Raw genomic sequence first — 24,190 nt, forward strand, 5'->3', positions numbered from 1 at the left:
CCTACTTAGCTCAATTGATGGCAGTTGGCAGACAGTTTTATGCAGCCTTAACCACATAAAAATTACGCACTCACTAAAGAAAAGGACACATAATCACTCTTTTCACAGAACATGTACTTTAAAAAAAACAATGGGATAATAGCTCCAAATATATTCCGCAAATAACTCAAAGTGGCAGCACTGGCAAAGGAGGTGGTATGTCAAATGTAATAAATCACACATCTCTAATCACCTCTTAGAGTTCTAAAATGTAATAAATGACAAACCCACCATAGGAAATGGGGAATAATTTGGTTTTCTATGTGTTGATCGCTGGTAATAAAGCATACCACCCATCAAAGGTTGTATCTAGCCCTTAGGGCAGTATTTTTGCTTCTCCAGGTCATGAAGTGCATCATCAGCTTCAAGAAGTTAACATTAATCCCTTCTCCAAATATAGTGAGGCCAGATCAGCACCCACCTGGAAAAAGCCTTCCTCCAGAAGGCTAATGGCAGTGTTGATTGTGTGTGGGGTCAAATATTCTTCTTTGTAGTTTTCCTCCTATTTGCAGAAGGTTAAAAAATGGGCTCCTTCTCCTTCCAACCACAGTCGTTTCTCTGCACAAAGCTGCGGGCAGTGGCTCCTGCATGCGTCCCGCGGCTAAGCCGGAAGCCTTCCCTCTGACGTGGGAGGAAGCTCCTCCCACATCAGAGGGAAGGCTTCTGGCTCAGCTGCAGGATGCGTGTAGGAGCCACTGCCCACAGAGAAACGACTGCAGCTGGAAGGAGGAGGGAGCCAGCCAGAAGAAGGTAAACACCCACCGGTGGGAAGCACTTACTTGGGGCACAGAATGGAGGGAGAGAGGGGTTGGTTGGAACTAGGAAGGGAGGGAGAAGGGCACATTGGGACACCGAAGGTAGAGCAGGATCCCCATTCGTAAGTAAGAGTCCAACGTAAGTCAGATGTTCGTAAAACAGGGACTGCTGTATATGTTTCCCTTTCTCTTCAGAGTTTCTCTTCAGAGTTCAGTCTTCAGAGTTGCTGATAGCTCCAATCTGATCTCCCAAGAATGAGGGTTCATTCTTCACCCAAACAAGCACTCCTTTCTGCTGACACCATGAAGTTGATCACTTAGTAGTATCATGCCTCCAACTTTCTTTAGAGAGAGAAAATATCCTCATTGCTTCTAACATCTGCTATTGTCATAAATGGAAAAGATTTTTATTGTGATGTGACAAGAAAGGTCTGGATTCTTTCAGCTATAAGCTTTATAGAATATTGTAACCTCTGCTGTCCTTTCACATCATTAAAGGTGCATTTGAGTGCCACTGCCATGTATAACTTAAAACTAGATCACCCAGTATCACTTCATTTACTGATCATCAGGTTCATGAAAGGCATGCAGAGCCTTCAGTCAAGAAGTCTTTTATTCTCTAGGACTGGAATGCAGTCCTTGTCCAATTGATAAACTTCCCTTTGCACTGTTTGAAATGATAAACACTGAAATTAGAACATCCCCCTAACAATTGAGAACAGGCTGCACTCCTCATTATGAGATCTTCCTCTCTAAGATTCACTCCCCTTCCAACTATCTCCCCATCTCCCTCCTTTCCTTCATATCCAAGCTACTTGAACATGCTGTTCACCACCTTGCCTTGACTTTGACATCTCTAGCTATTCTTGACCCACTCCAATCAGGCTTTCGCCCCCTGCACTCTACAAAAACTGCCCTTATTAAAGTCTCTAATGACCTGTTTCTGGCCAGATCCAAAGGCCTCTATTCTATCCTCATCCTTCTCGATCTATCTATTGCCTTTGGCACTTCTCCTTGATACCCTGTCCTCACTTGGATTTAAGAGCTCCGTTCTTTCTTGGTTCCCTTTTTATCTCTTACTTTGCACCTTTACTACTATCCCACTATCAGTTGGGGCTCTGCCTGGGCCCTCTTTTTTCCTCCATCTATACTCATTCCCTTGGTGTTCTGATGTCCTCTTATGATTTTCAATATCACCTCTATGCTGACAATTCCCAGGTCTACCTGTCTACACCAGAAATCTACAGGCATCCAGGCCAAGTCTCAGCCTGCCTGTCCAACATTGCTGCTTGGATGTCCCACCACCACTTAAAACTGAACATGACCAAGACTGAGATCCTTATCCTTCCCCCTAAATCCACCTTTCCCCTCCCGCACTCTCTAATCTCAGTGAATAACACTCTCATTCTCCCTGCCTTGCCAGCTTGCAACCTCAAGGTCATCTTTGACTCATCTCTCTTTCTCTGCACAAATCCAACAGACTGCATAAACCTGTCGTTTCTTTCTCTAAAATATCTCCAGAATCCAACCCTTCCTCTCTGAGCACACAATCAAAATCCTTATCCACACCCTAATCACCTCTCACCTTGGCTCTCCAATTTTTTGTAAAAATCATTGAAAAACATCTTTAATCACCTAACTGACTATCTTGAAAAAACCAATTCCTTCACCCCAAACTGCCTTTTGCCAAAATCATTGTACAGGAACATCACTCTTTGGACTCATAACCACTATACTGTATTACATTGATCATCACAAATCAGTATTACTAATCTCTCTAGACCTTATAGCCACATTAAATACCATTGACCACAGCATACTACTATTCCGTTTAAACGATATCAGCAACACTGATGCTGCACTCACATGCTTCAAATCATATCTAAATGATCGTCACTCTATTCTCCAACAACAAGATCAATCCACTGATCCTTTCACCCTGCCATGTGGGGTGCTCCAAGGATCTGTTCTTGCCTTCAGCCTGTTCAATATTTTTATGGCACCACTACTCTCAGTTGCACAGTCCATCAGATTCACAACCTACATTTACGCAGATGCATAGGCTCCAGCTCTGTGGGTGTTAGAGCACCCCCAATATTCTTTCCAGCACTGCCCCAGACATCAGAGCTGAAATCTTAAGAACATAAGAGTTGCCTCCGCCGGGTCAGACCAGAGGTCCATCGCGCCCAGCAGCCCGCACCCGCGGTGGCCCATCAGGTCCATGACCTGTTAAGTGTCCCTGTCTTTCCTGTACCTATCTTCCCAATGTAGAGCTGCAGGGGGAACCAGGAAGTAAGGCTGTGTCTATGAAGCTATTGCTTTTGCCTCCCTATGCAGCCTATTGGTCAGATATTCCTCAGCTAGCCAATAAGCTGCAGAGGAGACAAGACCAGTAGCTTTGGAGACACCATTGGTCAGACATTCCTTACCAGCCAATAGGCGCAGAGGAAAGCAGGATGGAATGGGAATCCCTCCTGCCATATTTGCCCTGGGGTTGGGGGGGAATCGTCGGGGGCAGCGTCTGGTGGCAAGAGGGAGTGGGTATCCCTCCTGCCATATAAGTGCAGGGATGGGAAGGGGAGGGATCATTAGGGCAGCGTCTGGTGGCAGGAGGGAGTGGGTATCCCTCCTGCCATTTTTTGGGGTTTGGGGAGGGAGGGATGCTTTGTTGGGGGGCTTATTTTTATTGGGCAGATATCTGTGCCATTAAAAAAAAAACAACACGGCAGAAGCCCTGACAGCAATCACAGGAGGCTGCTTCTCCTGTCACTGCTGTCAGGGCTCTGCACCAACTCAATTGCTCACTGAAAATCGGCCAGAGAATCGGCCAACAACGATTGAGTCTCTATCTTTAATTAATCTGGGCCTAAAAGCCCATCTTTTTAAGGCTGGTTTTAACTCCTAACCCCTACTTACATGTCTGAGAAACTCCCTAACCCCCTACTTTCTCCTGTTTGTCTGCTTGATTAGATTGTAAGCTCTCTCTTGAATGTTTTAATGTACAGTGCTGTGTACATCTATCAGTGCTATAGAAATGATAAGTAGTAGTAATAGTAGTAGCAAAGCATGCCATATAAAGCTATGGTATCTTTGATTGCTCATCTTTACTCAGTCACAATGTAGGAACTCTGTAGGGCTTCCACGTGGTTTTAAATACACACCTTTACATTTGACCAAACCATTCAATTAAAGGTTAATTATCTCTCTCTCTGTTGCATGGATAGCTTCTAGAACATTATAATTTGATAGAAGAAGGCAACCCTTAGTGTTGGGATGCCCCCACTAATGTCACTGATTTCATCCTCCTTGTGGATGAAGAAAGTGTAATTGCTTAAGGGATTCCCCATACATAAGAGAAAAAAAAAATCAAATCTACTTTCATCCTGGGATGGTCACCCTCTAATTTTGATATCAGACTGATGATGTAGGAGAGATTGATTAGTTCATGCTCTAGCAGTGTTTTGGTTTTGATTCTGTATAGAAATCATCTAGCCCCAAAATAGATTAACAGCAGCCTTCTTTAGGTCCTTCAACAAAAATTAACCCAATAAAAACAGTACTGCACATATTTATGCCTAAGGGTCATGCTCTGATTTCATTTTTTTCTAATACTGATTTTCCTTCTTGGTTATCTTGATTTTATAGGTCTTTTGTGAGCATGCTGTGCCACTTAATTTGACTAGTGCCATACAAAGAGATGTGCCAAAACCATTGCCAAGGAGAAAGGTAAAATGCAATGCGCATTTTAGCACAATTTCCTTTTTTCACACAATGAAAAACATGTTCATGCCCAATGTAGTAAGCTAATGATAGGACAAAATATCAGGTATTTATAAAAAAAAATTCTTGCTAAGACAATACACGCCAAACACCGAGTATAAATGTGTATTAAGCTTAGTGCATGCTTTATGTCACAAGATACTTAAAAAAAATGGTAGTTAGGTTAAAAACTGTACTATCTTCTTTGGCTCACAATATCCCTAAATTGTTAGGGTAGTTCAGGGATCTCAAAGTCCCTCCTTGAGGGCCGCAATCCAGTTGGGTTTTCAGGATTTCTCCAATGAATATGCATGAGATCTATGTGCATGCACTGCTTTCAATGCATATTCATTGGGGAAATCCTGAAAACCCGACTGGATTGCGGCCCTCAAGGAGGGACTTTGAGAACCCTGTTAGTTCAAGGGGGGAGGGGAGGTGGGGGAGAATCACAGGTTGAGGTAAGTGGTTTAAGAGTAGGAAACTACTGTATAAGAAACTAGGCCACTAAATATAAATAGTGTGGTAAGTTCTTTTTTTTTTTTTTCCAAATTTTTTATTCATTTTAACAACTTACACCAAGTGTCATCAGAGACAACATTTAAACTTACAAACTTCACTTGAATTTCTATTACAATCATCTTAAATTAATGAAATTTATCCCCCCTCCCATTCTTACCATATCAAATGTACTCATGTATATTATATAATATATTCTTTTCTACTAATCCAAGCAAATAATGCAAGATCAGAAACCCCCCCACCCCCACCCACTCAGTTCCAATTATGTAAATAAGGGAAATGTGTTATTTACTCATTACAATAATCTGTTAATGGTCCCCAAACATCTTTGAATTTATTAAAATGTCCTTTCTGTATGGCTAGTATTCTTTCCATCTTATATATATGGCATAAAGAATTCCACCAGAAATTAAAGTTTAATCTACTCCAATTTTTCCAATTTTCCAGTCATAATTAACAAAAGCGTATTATTTTTTGAGGATATTTGACTCTTTGCTCTCATTGACATGCCAAATAAAACAGTATCATATGATAGTGCCACCGGATTTTCCAATAAACAATTTATTTGGCCCCATATTGATTTCCAAAAATCCAAAATAAATGGACAATAGAATAATAGATGGTCTAAAGTCCCAGCTTCAAGATTGCAGTGCCAATTTAGAGCTATCTAATTTATGTAAATGAACAGGGGTCCAAAATGCTCTATGCAATAGAAAAAAACAAGTTTGTCTCATAGATGCAGACATTCTCAACCTCCAAGACCAAATTCATGGCCATTGAGTCGCCGTAATTTGATGCTTGATCTCTATGCTCCAAATGTCCTGAAGACCAGTTTTTGTTTTTTTATTTATAAATCCAGATATTAATTTGTACCACTGTGCGGCCTGGTGCCCCAGGAAGTCCACCTTGAAAGCATATGAACTCTAAACTATATTGATTAGTGAGATTTTTCCATTCAGGGAACCTCGTCTTTAAAAAGGAGGGATATGCTTGCTTTAAGATTTGACTATGTATCTGCTTTGGAAAATGTTTCATGTTCTCTAGTTTTTTATATCGGTAACATAAACTTACTAATACTTTTCTATCTTTTTTAAATTGAAAAAAATCTAGACATTCTTGGGTTCTGATTAGGACCTCTGAGGGAGAGATACTCTAGTCTGGGGCCCCCAAATCAGAAAGTCTCTGACCTGTAACCCTTGAATCATAACCTTGGGTTGGTGGAAGTGCATTGATGGGCCAATAGATCACCAGGGATTTTGTACAATCTCTGGGTGTGGGGGGGAGGGGGGGAGGCAGTAGGAAGATTTAGTGAGTTATTAGGTAGGTCATCAGGGATTTCAGCCATAATCATAGTCATCTTTATTTGATATATACCCAATCAAAATCAAATATCTAAGCAGTTTACAGTCATAAGAACTAGCAACGAGAGAAAGAAAGATAAGGTGCAAATGGTGGCCTTGGGTTGAGATTCCAGGTCACAGTACTCTAGCTCAGGGGTCCTAAGTTAGAGGCTGTCTAGCTTGGTGCCTCTCTGACATATGGGTTCCAAGGTTGAGTCTGCTAAGATCTGAGATCCCTAATCAAGGATCTCATATCCTGGGGTCCCAAGTTTGGGGATTTATTTTCCATTTCCATTTCCTTTTGAAGTAAATATCAAGAGTTAAAGTAAACAATACTTTGTTTAGGTCACTTTCCTGCATTGGCAGAATTCCATGTGCAGGTTTTTTGTCATACATTTGCTTGGAAAGCACCCCAAACTTAAGAGGTTTTTAGTGTGCTTTTTTGAGTAGTCAGTCCATAATAAATATCTGAGTAGAATTAGTGCTTCAAAATGCATGCAGAAACATGAGTAAAAATGTGTAATAAGGTCAGCATAATTTATTCTAAAGATGATATATATAATAAAGTTTCAAGTGCAAAATGCGCATGAGTTCTGAACCTGTGGTAGTGCATCTTCACCCATGAGGAATGCAGAAGGCACCATCTACATTTTCAACTCCACCTCCTTTCATCACTGGGCACTGCCCTCTTTCCTCAGTTTTTTCCATGTGCAAGCAAGTTGAGAAGGCATCTTTTCATCTGCCATGTTTAAATTTCTTATTTTTTGAGTTTTATCCGATGTTTGTTTGAGGCTTCAGGTGCTATAGAGATCCCAGTAGACTTGGGACAGCTCTGCCTGGGAGAAACTGCAGACTCAGTGTTCTGAGATCTATAACTGGATGGGTCACCCTTGCTGCAGGGCACCTGTCTGGCCAGCCTGCCTTAACACTTGGATCAGTTTGGAGTTTAGCTTCTGGGAATCTGTGCAACTGTTTTTGTTCGAAATGCTTGAGCACAGGCTGTATTTGGCTCTGCATTGGTTGGGAGATCTTGCAGGTGCTGGCTGTGTGTCCCCCGCCTCCCCCCCCCAAGAATCATTTGGAGACTGGTGGGGTACAGGGTTTTAGGCTTTTTAAACCTCTGTAAAAGGAAGCCCGAAGAGACAAGCCCCTGGACATCCTGCTTGCTTGTCTGAGGCAGAAAAGCTTTTCCTTCTCCAGCTACAGTGAGAGCTGATGCAGGCACAGCACGTGGCAGCACTGGAAGACATCAGTGTAGGGTTACCATATGGCTCCAGAAAAACGAAGACGGATTGAGACATCCGAGCTTTACTTCTATTGAAAGCATTGGAAATAAAACCCAGATGTCTCAATCTGTCCTCCTTTTTTCTGGAGCCATATGGTAATCCTACATCGGGGTAGAGTAGATATGGGGAGTTTTAAGAATTTCTGGGGCTTCCTTGAGGGTCCCTATCCCAAAAATCTTGTTTTTGGAATTTTTTTAACTGTTGTTTTAGCTCCCCCGGGCTGTTTTTGGCACCCAGATCACTGCTTCTGCAGCCATCTTAGTTTTCCCAATTTTATTTTAAAAGTTTTTCCCTGCCTCAAAACATTTTGGTTGGGTCTAAAACCAGTCAAGATGGACTCCACAGGTGGTGTAACCACTATATTATACCAATTTTACACTGGATGGATATCTGAAGAGCATGTATCTACTGTAGCATGTGAGAGGGGGTGGGAGCTGTGAGCTTAGCCCTCCTGGGACCCTTCAGAGGCTCAGGGCACAGAAAGCACAAGAAATGGGGCATAAATCCCTCCTATAGCTGTTTACTTGCAATCAGGCGCCTTCAACAAAATGAAAATTCACGGATGCCACTGGTGCAGGGAAGACACTTGAGGGAGTCCTAAAAGGGCCTCCGGTGACTGAGGTCAGGTTTCTGACTCATGTATGATGACTATTTGAAGTACAAGCAGTCCCCAGGTCCAGCTGATACTATGCCGATTAGAATGTAGGAGAGTTTGTTCCTGCAGAACCTGGCTCCTTCACAAGAAAAGGGTGTCCTGGATCCTGAGGTATAGTCAGAAGGACTGGGACGATTTGGGATCCGAATCGATGCTTCTACTCTTCAGAAATGCTTCCTCTGTAGGGGACACAGGTTCTTGTGGGGGTGATTCCAGCCAGGAGGCTGTAGCAGCACTAGACAAGGGGGAGGATCCGACATTGTGCAGGCTTTTCAAGCTGGCTGACTTAAATGAAGCCATTGCAGTCTCTCTGTGGGAACTAGATTTAGGGGATCTGCAAACCGCTTCTACACAGTGCTCGCTCTTGAGCAGCTCCAGTACCCATCCTGAGATCACTATAATGCTGATGAAGCATTAAACGCCAGAGGGGCCCTTGCAAGGGACTAGGGTGATGTCAAAAGTATTCCCCATGAATCCCGATTTCCAGCAACTGTTTGCGCCACCTAAGGTGGATTCCTTGGTGGCACAGGTTACAAAGTGTACTTCTCTTCCTAAAGAAGGTGGAGTTGTCTTGAAGGATGCTCAGGTCCGCAGGCGGGATCTGTTCTCAAAAGACAATTTGAGGTCTTAACTTTGAGTTTTAAGGCAGCCGCTTCCTTCATGGTACGTTCCTGCCATAAAATGCTACGCCAGGCTCCAACTTCCGAGGCAAGCGCATACCCCCAGACAGTACTGTGGGGTTTGGATTATGTTGCATGTATGACATGTTTAGAGTCTGCTTACTCTATTTCCATCCGCAGGATGCATTGGATCAGACAATGGGTTGGAGATTCAGCTTCTAAAGCCTTGTTGAGCAAGCTGCCTTTTAAGGGGTAGATGCTCTTTAGCAAAGGGCAGGACAGTCTTATGACCAGTGTAATGGACAGGTGTCCTAAGTCTTTCCTGGATAGCAAGCCTCTTGTGCCTAGAGAGTCAAGTCATGGTTCCTTTCGAAGGTACAGGTAGCCTTGGCAGTCTTTGATGAACTGCCCTATACAGAGGTCATTTCAAAGATCCAGGCAGAGGTTTGGTGCCTCTAGTCAAAACCCCGCATGAGGTGCCTGTTCGGCAACCAATTCAAAAAAGTCCCAATGACGTCAAATCCCTCTTTGATCTTCCCCTTATAGGTGAGAGACTTGCAGATTATCAGGATTTGCACAGACCAGTGGGTGCTGGACATCATTTGAGAGGGTTACAAGCTCAAATTTTCTCAGCTGCCTCAAGACTTTTCTATAGACTCCCTGGCTGGGAGGCCAGAGAAAGACAGACAGAGAACGAGCAACAGTGCAGCGGCTGCTTCAGATTCAGGTAGTAGAAGTCCTGGAGGCCGAATTGGGCTTGGGCAGATACTCTGAGTCTATATACTTCATTATGCCAAAGAAATAGTTGACTGGAGGCCAGTTCTGGATCTCAAGTCAATGCAGCCTTAAAAGTGCCCAAGTTCCGTATGGAGACAATAAAATCAGTTATTGCCTTTGTCGCTCCAGGAAAATATTTAGCCTCCCTGGATCTGTAAAATAAGGTGCAATATAATTTACACAGACAATCTCAGTAAGAAAATTATCTTGGACTCGTAGCTAGGGAAACAGCACATTTATAACTTCCCTGAAATTCTCCTACTGCAGCCTTATTGGAAGAATGATGCCAAAGTATGAATGAATCTTATTTATTAGGAAAATAAATGTTATAGAAAAATATTACCAGCGGTACAAAAATACTAATGATTATGAATATATATATATATATATATATATATATATATATATATCAGCACACAATTGATATAAGTAAACAAAATTGTACTTAGTAAATATAACTTAACTACACTACACAATATATATTGTTACAATACTAAGATTTCAGACAAAAAGACCAAAATCCAATGGGTCTGCAGTAAGAAACGGTGAAACCAAGACAAGAAAAGACTTCAGAGTACTGTACAAGATGCAGGCAATGTTTATTACAATAAACAATTTATTGCACACAAATAGACCACCTAAGCTAGATAAATGGACCCAACACGGTCCGTGTTTCGATCAACACATCTTCATCAGGGGTCCATATAATGGTGGCAAAGAATATATATGCAACAATTTTGCCTGGTCTTTGAGCTACGGTATTTGGTGAGGCTTGTTACTGCTGGAAAAGCTGAGAAGATTATAAAGCAGCAGCAACTAATATATAACTTAGGTTAATTACTCCAGTCCCATAAATAACCTTTCCTTTTGTAAGCCAAAGACATGGAGGGGTATAATCGATAGTCTGAGGTTGTACGTTTTGTGCAAGATGTCCACAATCCTAGTAGGAAAAATGTCCCATTTTCAAAACTGCCAAATGTCTATCTTTTATTTTTGAAAATGAACTAGGTATAAGTTTTGGTCCTTAGGATGTCTACCTTTTTTGCCCATTTAAAAAAATTAAAACGTCCATGTGAAAAACACACAAAATCAAGTTTTATAGATGTACCTACCAACTACCTTGTATGATTGCAGCAGAGGAATCCCCATCAGCTGAGCCAGTTTTGGGGATTCCTGGTGGCTCAGTTGGTGGGGATTCCCCCACCAGGATCAGCTGAGCTGCGGAGCCCTACACTCCTCTCTTGACATCCCCGGACTTCCCCCTGATATCCCCAGACCTCCCCCTGACATCTGCGACATCCCCTGACATCTCTGCCCCCCCCACACACATCCCCCCAACATTCCTGGGCCCCCCTCCCATATCCCCAGACCTCCCTGTACCTTCGGATGAGAAAATGGCAGAAGGGAAGCCCACTCCCTCCTGCCTACATGGCTGCGTGCTGCAAATGACCGGGCTTCCCCCCTCCCAATGCATTTTGGGATGAAAGAAACTAGAGCAGTCTGTGAAGTGATGCACAACAACAGATCATTTGACGTCTAGCTTTACACATTCAAGTCCAGCTTAGGGCAGTAGTGACCAAAAGTCCATTGCTTGTTTAAGAATTGCTTTGTGTCTTATGTGGCATCAATTCATGGTCTTGGTGATGCTCACATTGTAAATAATACTGTCTTTTGGGATTAATATGTTCCAGTTGTGGTTCTCAGGGCCAAGAAATATGGTAAAGAGCTCTCTCCTTCTTTATGGAATGTTGCCATCTTTTCAAAATTAGGAGACACTGTAAATTTGGAATCTTCGTGCTTGGCTAAATCAGGTGCCAAGTACTGGCAGATAACTTGAGTTGGCCGGTCAAATGACATTCTACGGAGAGAAGTCAAAAGAAATTTGAGTTCAAACTGAAATTTCCCCAAAATAGAGAAAAGCCTGGTGGGTTCATTAATGCCGAAAGGATTGACACAGAATTTAAGAGAACAGTTAATGCAGAGTGTGCTATGAATATTGTAGAAAGTTTACAGATGTTGAGAAATAAATATTCAAAACAAGCCTGCTGCTGCTAGAGGTTACAGCAGTTATTTTGAACCTGGAACCAGCCTGGGCAAGAACTAGTGGGGATTGCTCCTGCCCTCCTCACACTAAACCACAGAGACCTTTAAGGTAGGCCTGGGGAAGATGAGCCTAATGAGTTTGGGGGAAAGAAAACCTGATATTCATTTATGCTGTTCTAACTTTATCTAGTTAGCTAACCAAATAGGCTGAATATTGCCAATGCCCAGTTAACTACCTTCACTACACCTCTGTTTTTGTTTTTTTGGGGGGGTTCTATTTTTTTAGGTATTTATATACTGCCTATCAAAGTTATCTAAGTGGTTTACAATCGAGTACTTAAGCATTTTCCCTATCTTTCCCGGTGGGCTCACAATCTACCTAATGTACCTGGGGCAATGGGGGGATTAAGTGACTTGCCCAGGGTCACAAGGAGCAGCGTGGGATTTGAACCTACAACCTCAGGGTGCTGAGACTGTTGCTCTAACCACTATGCTACTCCTTCCTCCAATCACCCCGACACTAACCAAATAGTGCTGTGGCAGTCACAGACACTATTCAGAAGCACTTCCACTGAAGATTGGTGGATGGGCCAGCTCAATGGTGTTTAACCAGACAAGAATCTTTCCTGCCAGCTTAAACCTTTTGAATATCAGGCATCATATTTTAGTTTTTTGGTTTTTCAGGAAAAATGTTGTTAGGCTGGCCTCTGCAAGTCACAGTAGGGTATTGGGCTTTGAGATGGTATATCTTCTCTGACAGAAAGTGTTAGAGGAGGAACCACTAACATTCACATTCTGTTGTGTATCAAGACTACCTGGGCCAGTTGGACATAATTATTAGATTATCTTCTAACCTCATATTTTGGTGATATTTGGAATGAGAGAATCCGGTGCATTCATGCAGATGTTCATTGTGTGCTGCTCCTAATTCCTTTAAGATATGTTCGTATAAATGGTTATGTGATATGTTAGAGGGAGGAAGTTTCCCAGTTGAATTAAGTCATATAGGGGTTATTTTACTAAGGCGTGCTAATCGATTTAGCGTGTGCTAAAGATTAGCGTGCGCTGAATCGATTAACGCACCTTAATAAAAGGACCCCATAGTTATTAGACCTATAGTGAAAAACCCTCAGGATTCAAGTACGACAGTATTGAACTATAGACCTATTGCTTCCATTCTATTGTTCTTGAAGATAATGGAGGGGTGGTGAATGATCAATTAGTGGAATTTTTAGATAGATTTAATGTTTTGCATCAGTCACAGTTAGGTTTGTGTTCTTCGTTTAGCACCGAGACGGTAATGGGCACAGTGTTGAATTGTATTTACTCTTTATTTAGTAAGGGTAAAAATGCTCTCATCCTCCAGTTTGATTTTTTTCCAAGTGCTTTCGATCTAGTTCACGATGAGATTTTGTTGGGGATGTTGGACAGTTTAGCAGTATCAGAAAGTTTTAGATTGGTTTTGAGAATTTTTACAATCTCTATTTTATCAGGTTCTTATGTGTGATCAGTTAACTAAGAAGTGGAGAAATCCATTCGGTGTACCGCAGGGCTCACCTCTCTCCCCCTCTTCATTTAATGTTTTCCTGATGCCTTTAGGTTATGTATTGACACAGAATGGGTTTATTTATTTTAGTTATGCTGATGACATTACTGTTACTATTACTTTGTCCTCTACAGTTTCATCCATCTCTAGAGTGGAGGTTCTTATATTATTGATGGAAAATTGTATGCTAGACCAGGGGTAGGCAATTCCGATCCTTGAGAGGTTTTCAGGATATCCACAATAAAAATGCATGAGATAGATTTGCATCTCAAGGAGGCAGTGCATGCAGATCTATTTCATACATAGTCATTATGGCTATCCTGAAAACCTGACCTGGCTCCGGTTCTCGAGGACCAGAATTGCCTACCCCTGTGCTAGACCATCAATTTAAAATTAAACTGACAAAACCAAGTTTTTTAAATGGCTACCTGTGCACCTACTAACATAGAGACGTGAATTATAGTCCATCAAGCCTTTCATCCTTTTGTACCCACAATAAGAATTTGGGGGGGTCCATTTGAATGCTGGGCTAGCATTACATCACATGTAGACATAGGATTAAGAAAAGTGTTCTTAACACTGTGAAAGCCGTGTGCACTTCGGAATTATTTTTTCAAACCACAATTCAGACTGATTGTCCAAGCGTTGGTGCTTAGCACTCTTGATTATTGCAATCTTATTTACCTGCATGGTCCTCAGTATTTATTAAAATGATTTCAAACAGCACAGAATACAGCAGTTTGGCTGATCTTCTCATTAAAGAAGTATGACCATGTAGCTCAGGGATAGGGAACTCCGGTCCTCGAGAGCCGTATTCTAGTCGGGTTTTCAGGATTTCCCCAATGAATATGCATTGAAAGCAGTGCATGCAAATAGATCTCATGCATATTCATTGGGGAAATCCTGAAAACCCAACTGGAATACGGCTCTTGAGGACCGGAGTTCCCTACCCCTGATGTAGCTGAATATTATTTACAAATTACATTGGTTACCTGTTCTAGCTAGAGTATTATTTAAAATCGCTTGTGTGCTCTTTTAAGTTTTGGGGTTTATTGTACAGATTAGCCCCATCCTATTTGGTCAAGTGATTTATGTTAGCGTATCATTTGTGGGCTACTTGTAATACTAATCATTTTGTCTTTCCATCTATTTGTGGTCGACCAAATCGACGAGGTGTAGAAAAACTGTTGGCATTTCAAGCTGTGAAATTTTGGAGGGAAATATTGGATCATTGTTGTGTTGAATCTTGTTTATCTTCTAGCCGTTGGATAAAAACAAATTTGTGTAAAAATGGATTGTATAGCTAATGTTGTCAAACATTTTTAAGGTTTGTGAGAATGTATATTCCCAGTGCTATATTGGTCTGCTCTTATTGTAAATCGCTCTGAAATTGCAGGTTGTTGCAGTAAAAGATTATTATTATTGCCATTGTTTGAGAATCTACACTGAAGCTGTAAGAGAGCTGCAGTTTCCTTCTGATGAAGAGACCTTTCAAATGGGCGGATTTAATTTCTGTTAAATAATCTGCCTGTATAATCATTGTCCTTGCACCACTAAGAACTCCTTGTGGCTGTGCAAAATCTTCTTTTGCTTCTTTCTGCTTTCAATGTTCTAGCAGTTTCTTCCTGCTTCTTTGGACCCAGGGTGGTGTGGCACCATGAATGTCCTGTTTATATTGATCAGCACCAAGTATATAATTTTGGGAGAGCATTAACATAGGTGGGCAGTCCCACCCCATTTCCCCTGCCTCCCTTTTCCCCTCCTCCACAAAAAATTAAAACTACCTTAGTTGGCGAGGATGTCTAAGTCCCACTAAAATGGACAATTATTGGCAGTGCGTTGTCCTACTAAAAACGGCACTGCAAGCATGCTCAGTTCTTATGGTTGTCAACTGCTCTGTTTTAGCTGACACAGAGCAGGCTTTAGATTGCTTCACCTTGTGGAGCTCAGGGCTCTATTCATGGTTTGCCTGGCAACTGGATGGACTTGAGCCAAAGTGGAGGAGGACCAGAGCCACCCACGTCTACATCCCTTTAACCACTTTCAATTTACTTTAGACCAGTCTAGGGTTACCAGACATCCGGATTTCCTTGGACATGTCCTCCTTTTGAAGACATGTCCAGGAGTTTGGGTTTTGAAAAGCTTCCCGAAAAATTGCGTTAGGAAGGGGCATCCTCACATGCGCGAATGCAATGGGGTGATATCACATGTGCATGACGTCAAATTCGTCACATCCGCATATGCCATCTGTGGGTAGGGCTGGGGGCAGAACAGGACATGACAGGTGGAACTGGTCAATCTTGGGGCATGGCCACGAGTCCGGATTTTCCTGAAGGATAATCTGGTAACCCTAGACCAGTCATTGCCTCCTTGGTTTCCCAGTCCATGATAGACCTGTCCCCCTTCTGCTTCTTTCAGCAATGTTCTCCTTATGGTCACTTAGGGCCTGATTCTATAAACAGCGTATAACTCCTAGGTGCCGTTCAGCACGATTGCCAATCATCTGCTAGGTGCTGTTTATAGAACTGTGTCGGTGGGCATTGAATCCTTAGGCGCAGTGCCATTTAGGCCAGGGTTTTCTTGGTATAAATGATTGTGCCTAAGTCAAACCATGCCCAAAATCCATTCTGAATCTGCCCCTAACCAAGCCTCTATGCTGGTAGGCACCTCAATTTAGACACCTGCCATGAGGCAAATCATAGGTTGCATACGCAGGAGTTTCGTCAGCTGTAAGCCTGAAGTCATTATGCCATTGTATAGATCCATGGTGAGACCACACCTGGAGTACTGTGTGCAATTTTGGAGGCCGCATTACCGAAAAGATGTGCTGAGACTAGAGTCGGTCCAGAGAATGGCCACCCGGATGATCGCGGGTCTCAAGGATCTCCCGTACGAGGAAAGGCTGGATAAGTTACAGCTCTACTCACTCGAGGAACGCAGAGCGAGGGGAGACATGATCGAGACGTTCAAGTATCTCACGGGTCGCATCGAAGTGGAAGAGGATATCTTCCTTCTCAAGGGTCCCACGGCAACCAGAGGGCACCCGTGGAAAATCAGGGGAGGGAAACTGCACAGTGACACCAGGAAATTGTTTTTCACTGAAAGAGTGGTTGACCGCTGGAATAATCTTCCACTTCAGGTCACTGAGGCCAGCAGCGTGCCTGATTTTAAGGCCAAATGGGATAGACACGTAGGATCTATTCACTGAGTTAGTTGGGGAAGGGTCATTGCGGTGGGCAGACTAGATGGGCCGTGGCCCTTATCTGCCGTCTATTTCTATGTTTCTATGTTTAAGTTATCGCCTACCAGGTAATTAATTATTTTTTAAATTGATTTTTAATATAACGCTTTCAATTTTCATAGCCAATTAAGAAAATTAAGCTAGGCACCTAGATCAGCTAGGCATGCTGCTCTTGGCACCTAACTTTAGGTGTCTTTTATAGTCATGGCCTTAATGTCTGTTTATATACTTCATATTTTATTTATGCATGCATGTTTTTTTCAGATATTAATGGGATTTAGAAATGGTAGAATATTTGTATGCAAAGATTTGCCTGATAAACTTGTTTCTGTTGTCAGATAGGTTTCAGCAACTGGGAAAATGATCCACCTTGTTTCAGACCATTCTTTATTTTATCATTACTTTAGAGACCGTTTGGCATGACAGGATAGATAGAACAATGCATTGTAGTCTCCTTTTTGTCCCAACTTGCTAGAAGTAACACTTACACAGAGAGGTCTCATCACAAATCTGGCTCACTAAATATATTAACCCTTGGACATTTGGGCTCAGTATTACTATGATCTGTGGCAGGACTGATGCAAGAGGATTAGTGCTCTAGGCAAGTGTTTCACAAATTCTTCAAGTCAAGTACTCCCTAGATTGAAACATTATCAACCAAGTACCCCTGAGCAACATACATAACAAATATAGGTCACTGCAACTGGCGTACAGACTAAGGCATACTTTGCTTGATCTGTTATAGTTCGGTCTCATATAAACTGGCCCCTTGACAGGTGGTGTATCATACTTACAAACTGAGTGAAAATGAAAAATGATACTTAGACAGGGCCTATGTATAAGAACAGGAGAAAAGGAGAATCTCCACAAAAGTTTCCATTAGTGACCAATATAGTATCATCTTTTCTCTGTGAAAATGGTCATGTTTCAGTGAGAGGTGCTGCTGGAGCTGGAGGGGGAGGGAAGGGAGAGGTGCTGCTGGACCTGGGGGGAAGATAGAGAGAGGTGCTTCTGGACATGGGAACATGGGAGGGAAAGATAGAGGTGGGGGGGGGAGAGACTGAGGTGCTTGTGGACATGGTGGGGGGAGATAGAGGAGCTGATAGACCTGGGGGAGGGGAGAGATAGAGGTGCTGCTAGACCTGGGAGGGGGAGATGGAGAATGGTGCTCCTTAACTTGGGGGGGGGGGAGATTGAGAGAGGTGCTGCTTGACTTGGGGGGAGATAGAGAAAGATGCTGCTGGACCTGGGTGGTGGTGTGAAATGAGAGGAGAGTGCTGCTGGACTGGGAGTGGAGGAGGGAGAAGGAGAGGTGCTGCTGGACATGGGTGGTCTGGGGAGAAGAGAGAGAGGTGCTGCTGGATTTAGAGTGGAAGAGAGAAAGGTTATTTTATTAATATTTTGTCAACCAAGTCGAGCCCTCCTAATGGGATAAATCGGTATAAAAAAATCAAAGATTAGATTAGATTCTGGACTGAGGAAGGGCAATAGAGAAAGAGAGAGACTGGATTCGGGGAAGAGGGAGTATACTGGACACAGGGAGGTGTGGACCTCAGGAGAAGAGCAAGGAATTGAGAGGAGGTTGGGAGGTGTGGGCAGAAAAAAATAAAGTGATGCACAGAGAACAGATGCTTTTGAATACCTTCCTTCTTGCTCAGCATCTCCCCTCTCTTGTCCCTCCTCCCTTGTGCCCCCCCCCCCAATAGTCTAGCATCTTTCCTCACTTTCCTCTGCAACTTGGTCTAGCCTTTCCATCTCCCTCTCTCCTCATTCAGCATCTCGTTCCTGTTTTCCTATTATTTTCTTCCTAGTGTCCAGCATGTCCCTCTTTTCCTCTCTTTCAGCCCCTTCCCGTCTAGCCTCCCTTTCTTGCCCCCCCCCTTTCCCTCAACCTTGCTATTACAACTTGGTGGTTTTTTTTTCCAGCATCACTATCAGTAGGACTATAAAAAGAAACTCTTACACTCGTACAGACAAGTCCATGCCAGGTCCTCTGACATAAACTTCCTGTTGCATAAGGGTGGTATCAGGGAGGGAATCGTGTGCATGAGTGTGAGGCTCTGCAGTAGTTTCTCTTCACAGTCTTGACACTATCATGGCAAAAAACCATGAGAACAAGGTTTGAGAGGATGGGGCAGAACACAGAAGGGGATATTTTAGATGGGAAGGTCTGGAAGAGAGGAAAAGATGCCAGACCATTGGCAGATGAGAGAATTGTGTTCTGATCACCACCAGGAGACTCGGCTTCCCTAGTGGGAGTGCAGGAGATGGCTCCCTAAAGTGAAAGTTTTCTACTGAATGCAGGAGACCTGGCAGGTCTGAATAGAATGAAACCAACACTGGATTAGCCTGTTTGTTATGACAAGGAGTTAGGTAGCAACCCTACTTTAAGTATCTTATACCTCTGCATGCCATCTTCCCTTGGGCTAGCCACTGACACCTCCTACCTTCCCTCCCACTCACTCACTCGCAAGCAACAGGAGCTCTCACATTGATATTGATCTTGTTTCTGAGAGCTCAGTGACTTGTAGTATGGGAAGTAAAATCAAATAGCACCCAGGTAAAAGTACTGATAATAGCATGGTGACAGCAACTTATATTGATTGATGGCATCAGTGGGAAGGGGTAAAGACAAGTGCAGTGAAAGCTGTTGACATATGAGGGGAGGCAGCAACAGGTCTGAAGATCAGGTGGTCAGTTGACCTTGATTCTACCAAAAGAGGGCATTCAAGTTTCAAGTTTATTAGGATTTTATATACCGCCTATCAAGGTTATCTAAGCGGTTTTTTACAATCAGGTACTCAAGCATTCACAAATAGGGGTTCTAGCTCAGGTCTGAAACTTGTGAGCAGTGTCAAAGTTCCAACCCTGACTACTCTCTTTTCACACATTTTTTCATGCACATTCATAATTCAAAGAGGGAAAGTCTGCCACAGTTGCTGCAGCCATGGAATTGCAACTATGCACATGGATCAGACCAACATGGAGATGATTTTCGAGTTATGCATGTCGTTGCAAAATGCTTATGCACTTTTAGGGCTCCTTTACTAAGCTGCAATAGCGTTTTTAGTGCGTGCAGAATTTTAGCGTGCGCTAAACCCGCGCTTCGCGGCTAGTACTAACGCCAGCTCAATGCTGGCGTTAGTGTCTAATGTGTGCGGCAGTTTAGCGCGCACTAAGCGCGCACTAAAACCTCTAGCGCAGCTTAGTAAAATGAGCCCTTAGTATTGGTACTTGCAGCTAATTTTCAGAGAGAAACCAGCTGACAAATTTATCTTTGAAAACTATCTAGTTAAAAGTATTCACAATAAAATAGGAATCTTGGATGCAAACAGGAGAAACTGCCTTCACAACGGTGAACAGCAAATACAACAACAAAGATGACCAATTGGTGTTCAGTCTCTTTATTGTTAAGTAGACTCGCAATAAAATACCCATGTACTTTGCATCTGCTATTTGTGCTGGTGGCCGAGAGATGTAAATAACACATATTTGTGGAATCTCCAAACGTAAGCAAGTTATCTTCCTCTGCTGACATAAACACATTACTAACAATACCTGTTTTTAACTTGACACATTGGGCTCCTTTTACTAAGCTGCGATAGCGTTTTTAGCGCGCGCAGAATTGTAGCGGGCGCTAAACCTGTGCTACGCGGCTAGAACTAACGCCAGCTCAATGCTGGCGTTAGCGTCTAGCGTGCGGGGCAATTCTGCATGCGCTTAAACCGCTATCGCGGCTTAGTGAAAGGAGCCCAAAGTCTACATGTACTTTGGGCAGAAGAAGGCAATTTTTAGACAGGACAATGTACTCAGCTAAATGGCTTTTGAAAATTAGCCTCTTTTTGGTCTCTTTGTCTATAAAATTAATGAGTGGAGTAGAATGGATAGGCGTAAATTCCTTTGCTTACTCTTTCCAAGTAATAAAGCTACTAAATAATACATTTAAAACAAATCAGAGAAAATATTTTTTCACTTAATATATAACTTAAGGTCTAGAATTTGTTGCCAGAGAATGTGATAAAAGGAGTTTGCATTGTAGAATTCCCAAGAGCAAAAGTCCATAAACCATTATTAAGATGGACTTGGAGAATATTCACTGCTTATTCCTGGGATAAACAGCATAAAATCTATTTACTCTTTAGGAATCTTGCCTTAAGAAATATCATTTGTGAGATGCCTATTACCCCTAGATATTGGCTATTCTGGAGACGATGGATTCTGGATGGGTTTTCCTGTTTGCTACAGCATAGCTAGCATGCCAATATATGAGTTATTCATAGCTTTCTTAACTATCCTATATGTGATGGAGTTCCTTACTCTTTATTTTCCTCTTATTTACTACATTTTTTTAACTTTAGATTTAATTTTTTTATGTAAACCGCTCTGTAAGTATAACTCGAGGGTAGTATATCAAGTTTTAATAAATCTGAAACCTGGATTGGTCAAAGTGGATATAGGATACTGGGCTTGATGGATCTTAAGTAGTATGATAATACTTATGTATTTAACAATAAATTTTAGACCAGCATTAAGCCGGCTTTTTATCAAGCTGCACTAAGGGCTCCTTTTACAAAGCCGCGCTAGCGGTTTTAATGCACGCACCGGATTAGCACACGCTATAGTGTGCGCTAACCAAAAATCTACCGCCTGCTCCAAAGGAGGCGGTAGCGGCTAGCACATGCTGCAATTAAGCAGATGCTATTACGCGCGTAAAGGCCCTAGCGTGGCTTTGTAAAAGGAGGCCTAAGTTTTTAGCACGGGCTGGCATGGTAAATGCTCCAATGCTCATAGAATTCCTATGAGTGTCGGAGCACTTACCTCACCAGCCCGCGTTGAAAACCTCTAGTGCAGCTTGATAAAAGAGCAGGTAAAATAGAGCTTTTTTTTCTTTTGTTGGGAGTGTCTATTTTGTACCAAGAGCAACAGACCAGTAAGTACAAAGCCCCTTTCCTCCTTTAATGGGCAGGGCTTTCTAGTGCTCTCCAAACACAGAGACTATTAGGAGCATTCTCTCCAAATAGCTTGTTTTAGTGTCAATCAATGGTTCTTTTAACTGAACAATAAGCTGCCTGTAATTTTTAGTTTACTGTTCCTCTTTAATCATACTTGCTCAAGAGTATTTAATTAAGCAAATCAATAGGTTGAAAAGCACTTTTAATAATTTTGAACCATGACAATACTATATATGTGAGAGAGATGTTGTTTTATATGCTCTTTAGATATTATATGAGGGTAATGAGGGAGGGAATATCCTTTGGAGCACTCCCTGAACCTTTCCTGCAGTCTGCCCTCTTCTCACCTCCGCTCTTTCCCTGTCCCTCACCACATGCATGTGCCTGCCTTCCCCCCCCCCCCATATTTCTTTAACTTCACCGGCGTGAATAGCATCTCCAACATGCTGCCCGCGTCAGCCTTGGCACTCCTTCTGATGTCACTTCCTGGACACGCGACCAGTAAAAATTCTCAAAGTATGAGCAGCTTTAACAACCTATTACAGATGAAGGTAAGGATGAAAGTAAGAGGAATGGTGTAACACAGTGTTACTCAACTTCTTCAAGTCAAGTACCCCCTAAGTCAAACAAATATCAACTGAATACCCCCAACCACAGACCGCCCAAGTTCCACTCCAGACTCTACCCCCATTACTAATTGTAATGCAATTTCTTCCATTCATTTTTCATATACACAGCAAATATAGATTTTCAAAACGGACACATTTCAGTTATGAAATTGAAAATAAAATCATTTTTCCTTCCTTTGTTGTCTGGTGATTTTATTTTTCTAATCATCTTTTCCTAGTCTCTGGTTGCATTTCATTCTGTCTGTGCTCTTAACTGTTTTTCCAGGGCCTTTTTATCCATTGACCGTTTTTCTCTCCTTCTTCACTTTCTGCCCTTCATCCATCTTTGATCCAAACAGACCAGGGATTTTAAATTACAGTCCACTTGAGGGGGCAATACTTTAAAATAGAACAAAACACAAAAAAACCCCTCTCATCAATAGTGGGCAAATTTCTCAAATAATATTTTCATATAACATTTAAAGGCTTTAAAATATTTAAATGTGCTCATAAGTTCTTCAGCAAGGCGCCACAGCAGCGGTACAATGTCGCTGGAAAGGTGCTTGAATTTTAATCATAACACATTGCATGGAGCAAGGATTCTTGCTTCTATTGGAGTGGCAGATGTTATGGCTCTACAAAAGTTGTTTTAACAGTAGCCCACTTATCTGGAAAGGTCAGTTCGCGGCTCTAACACAGGTCTGTGTTTCGCTATGCTACATCAGGAAGCCGGAAGGATAAGCTTTTTATATTGATTTTATTTGCAGTGTGTAGTGCCTGAGTCCTTTGGTCTACACACTTGATGTAATGTGTTATGATTAAAATTCAAGCACCTTTCCAGCAACATTGTACCACTGCTGTGGTGCCTTGCTGAAGAGCTTATGAGCACATTTAAATATTTAAAAGCCTTTAAATGTTATATGAAGATATTATTTGAGAAACTGGTCCAGTATTGATGAGAGGGTTTTTTTTGTGCTTCATCCATCTTTGGCATTAATTTTTAACATTCAACTTTTTTCCATTTTTCTGCTTTCTTCTCTACTTTTCCATGTCTTCCTTTCCCTTCCTATCTCTCTCTCCTTCCCTCCCCATTTCCATGGTCTGACATCTCTCTCCTTCTCTGCCCCCCACAGTAGTCCGACTTCTCTCTCCTTCCCTCCCTCCTCCAGGTGGTCTGACATCTCTCTTCTTCCTTCCCCCCTCTTCCCACAGTCTTGCATCTCTCTCCTCTCCATAGTCTGGAATTTCACTCTCTACTATTCCCCTCCCTCCCTTCCATTTCCTGGTCTAGCGTCTCTCCCTTTCTTGAGTCATCTCTCCTTTGCTTCCCCCCCCCCATGTAACATTTCTCTCTCCCTTCCTCCTTTCTCCTTTCTGGCCTCCCTCCCAGTCGAACATTTCTCCCTCCTTTCCACCCGTCCAACATTTCTTTTTCTCTGTCTCCTGCACGTTTCCTCTCCTCTGGTTCTCATTCCCTCCCCCAACCAATATCTCTCTCTCGCCCTCCCTCCATGAGTCCAACTTTTCACTCTCTGCTCTCTCCCCCTGAGTGTGACATTTCTCCTTCCCTCCTTTCTGCCTTCCCCATCCATCTGTCCTTCTCTCTCTCCATGAGTCCAACACTTTCTGCCTCTTACCCAGAGGCTGACTGTGGAATCACCAGCTAAACTAACACTAGCGGCAGCTATGATGGGAAGTTAAAAGCACACAGTGAACTGCCACTGCTAGTCCCAGGGGCAGGGGGAAGGCTGGGGAGAGAAGATGAGGAAGGTGGGAGATATGTGATGGCAGAAGGAATTTGGGAGACATACAATGCCAACGCTGCGTACCCCCTAACAGTGGTACGCATACCTGCTGCAAATGTTTTAATGCTATGGCACACTAAACTCGGGGCCACAGCTGGAGGACATCCGGAAATGTGTGGATGTCAATGCAATGATGTCATGTGTATGTGTGACATTATCATGTCAATGTCCGCCCTGAGCCAGTGGGGGGTGCTGGAGGAGGAAAGATGCCAGTCAGGAGGAGAGGCATTGATGCTGGCTGACTG

General features: G+C 42.6%; 1 protein-coding gene across 6 annotated transcripts in view; it reads left to right on the forward strand.

Annotated features, from left to right (window-relative positions):
- The window catches only part of FAM13A (family with sequence similarity 13 member A), a 416,553-nt gene that overhangs the window by 117,980 nt on the left and 274,383 nt on the right, over positions 1-24,190 (forward strand). For all 6 annotated transcript variants that reach the window (XM_033959097.1, XM_033959069.1, XM_033959088.1 and 3 more), the window contains one exon: positions 4,440-4,520. In XM_033959097.1, coding sequence (XP_033814988.1) covers positions 4,440-4,520 — 81 coding nt within the window. The remainder of the gene's footprint in view (positions 1-4,439; positions 4,521-24,190) is intronic.

Source organism: Geotrypetes seraphini, chromosome 1 (genome assembly GCF_902459505.1).
Source record: "Geotrypetes seraphini chromosome 1, aGeoSer1.1, whole genome shotgun sequence".
Lineage (NCBI taxonomy): Eukaryota > Metazoa > Chordata > Amphibia > Gymnophiona > Dermophiidae > Geotrypetes > Geotrypetes seraphini.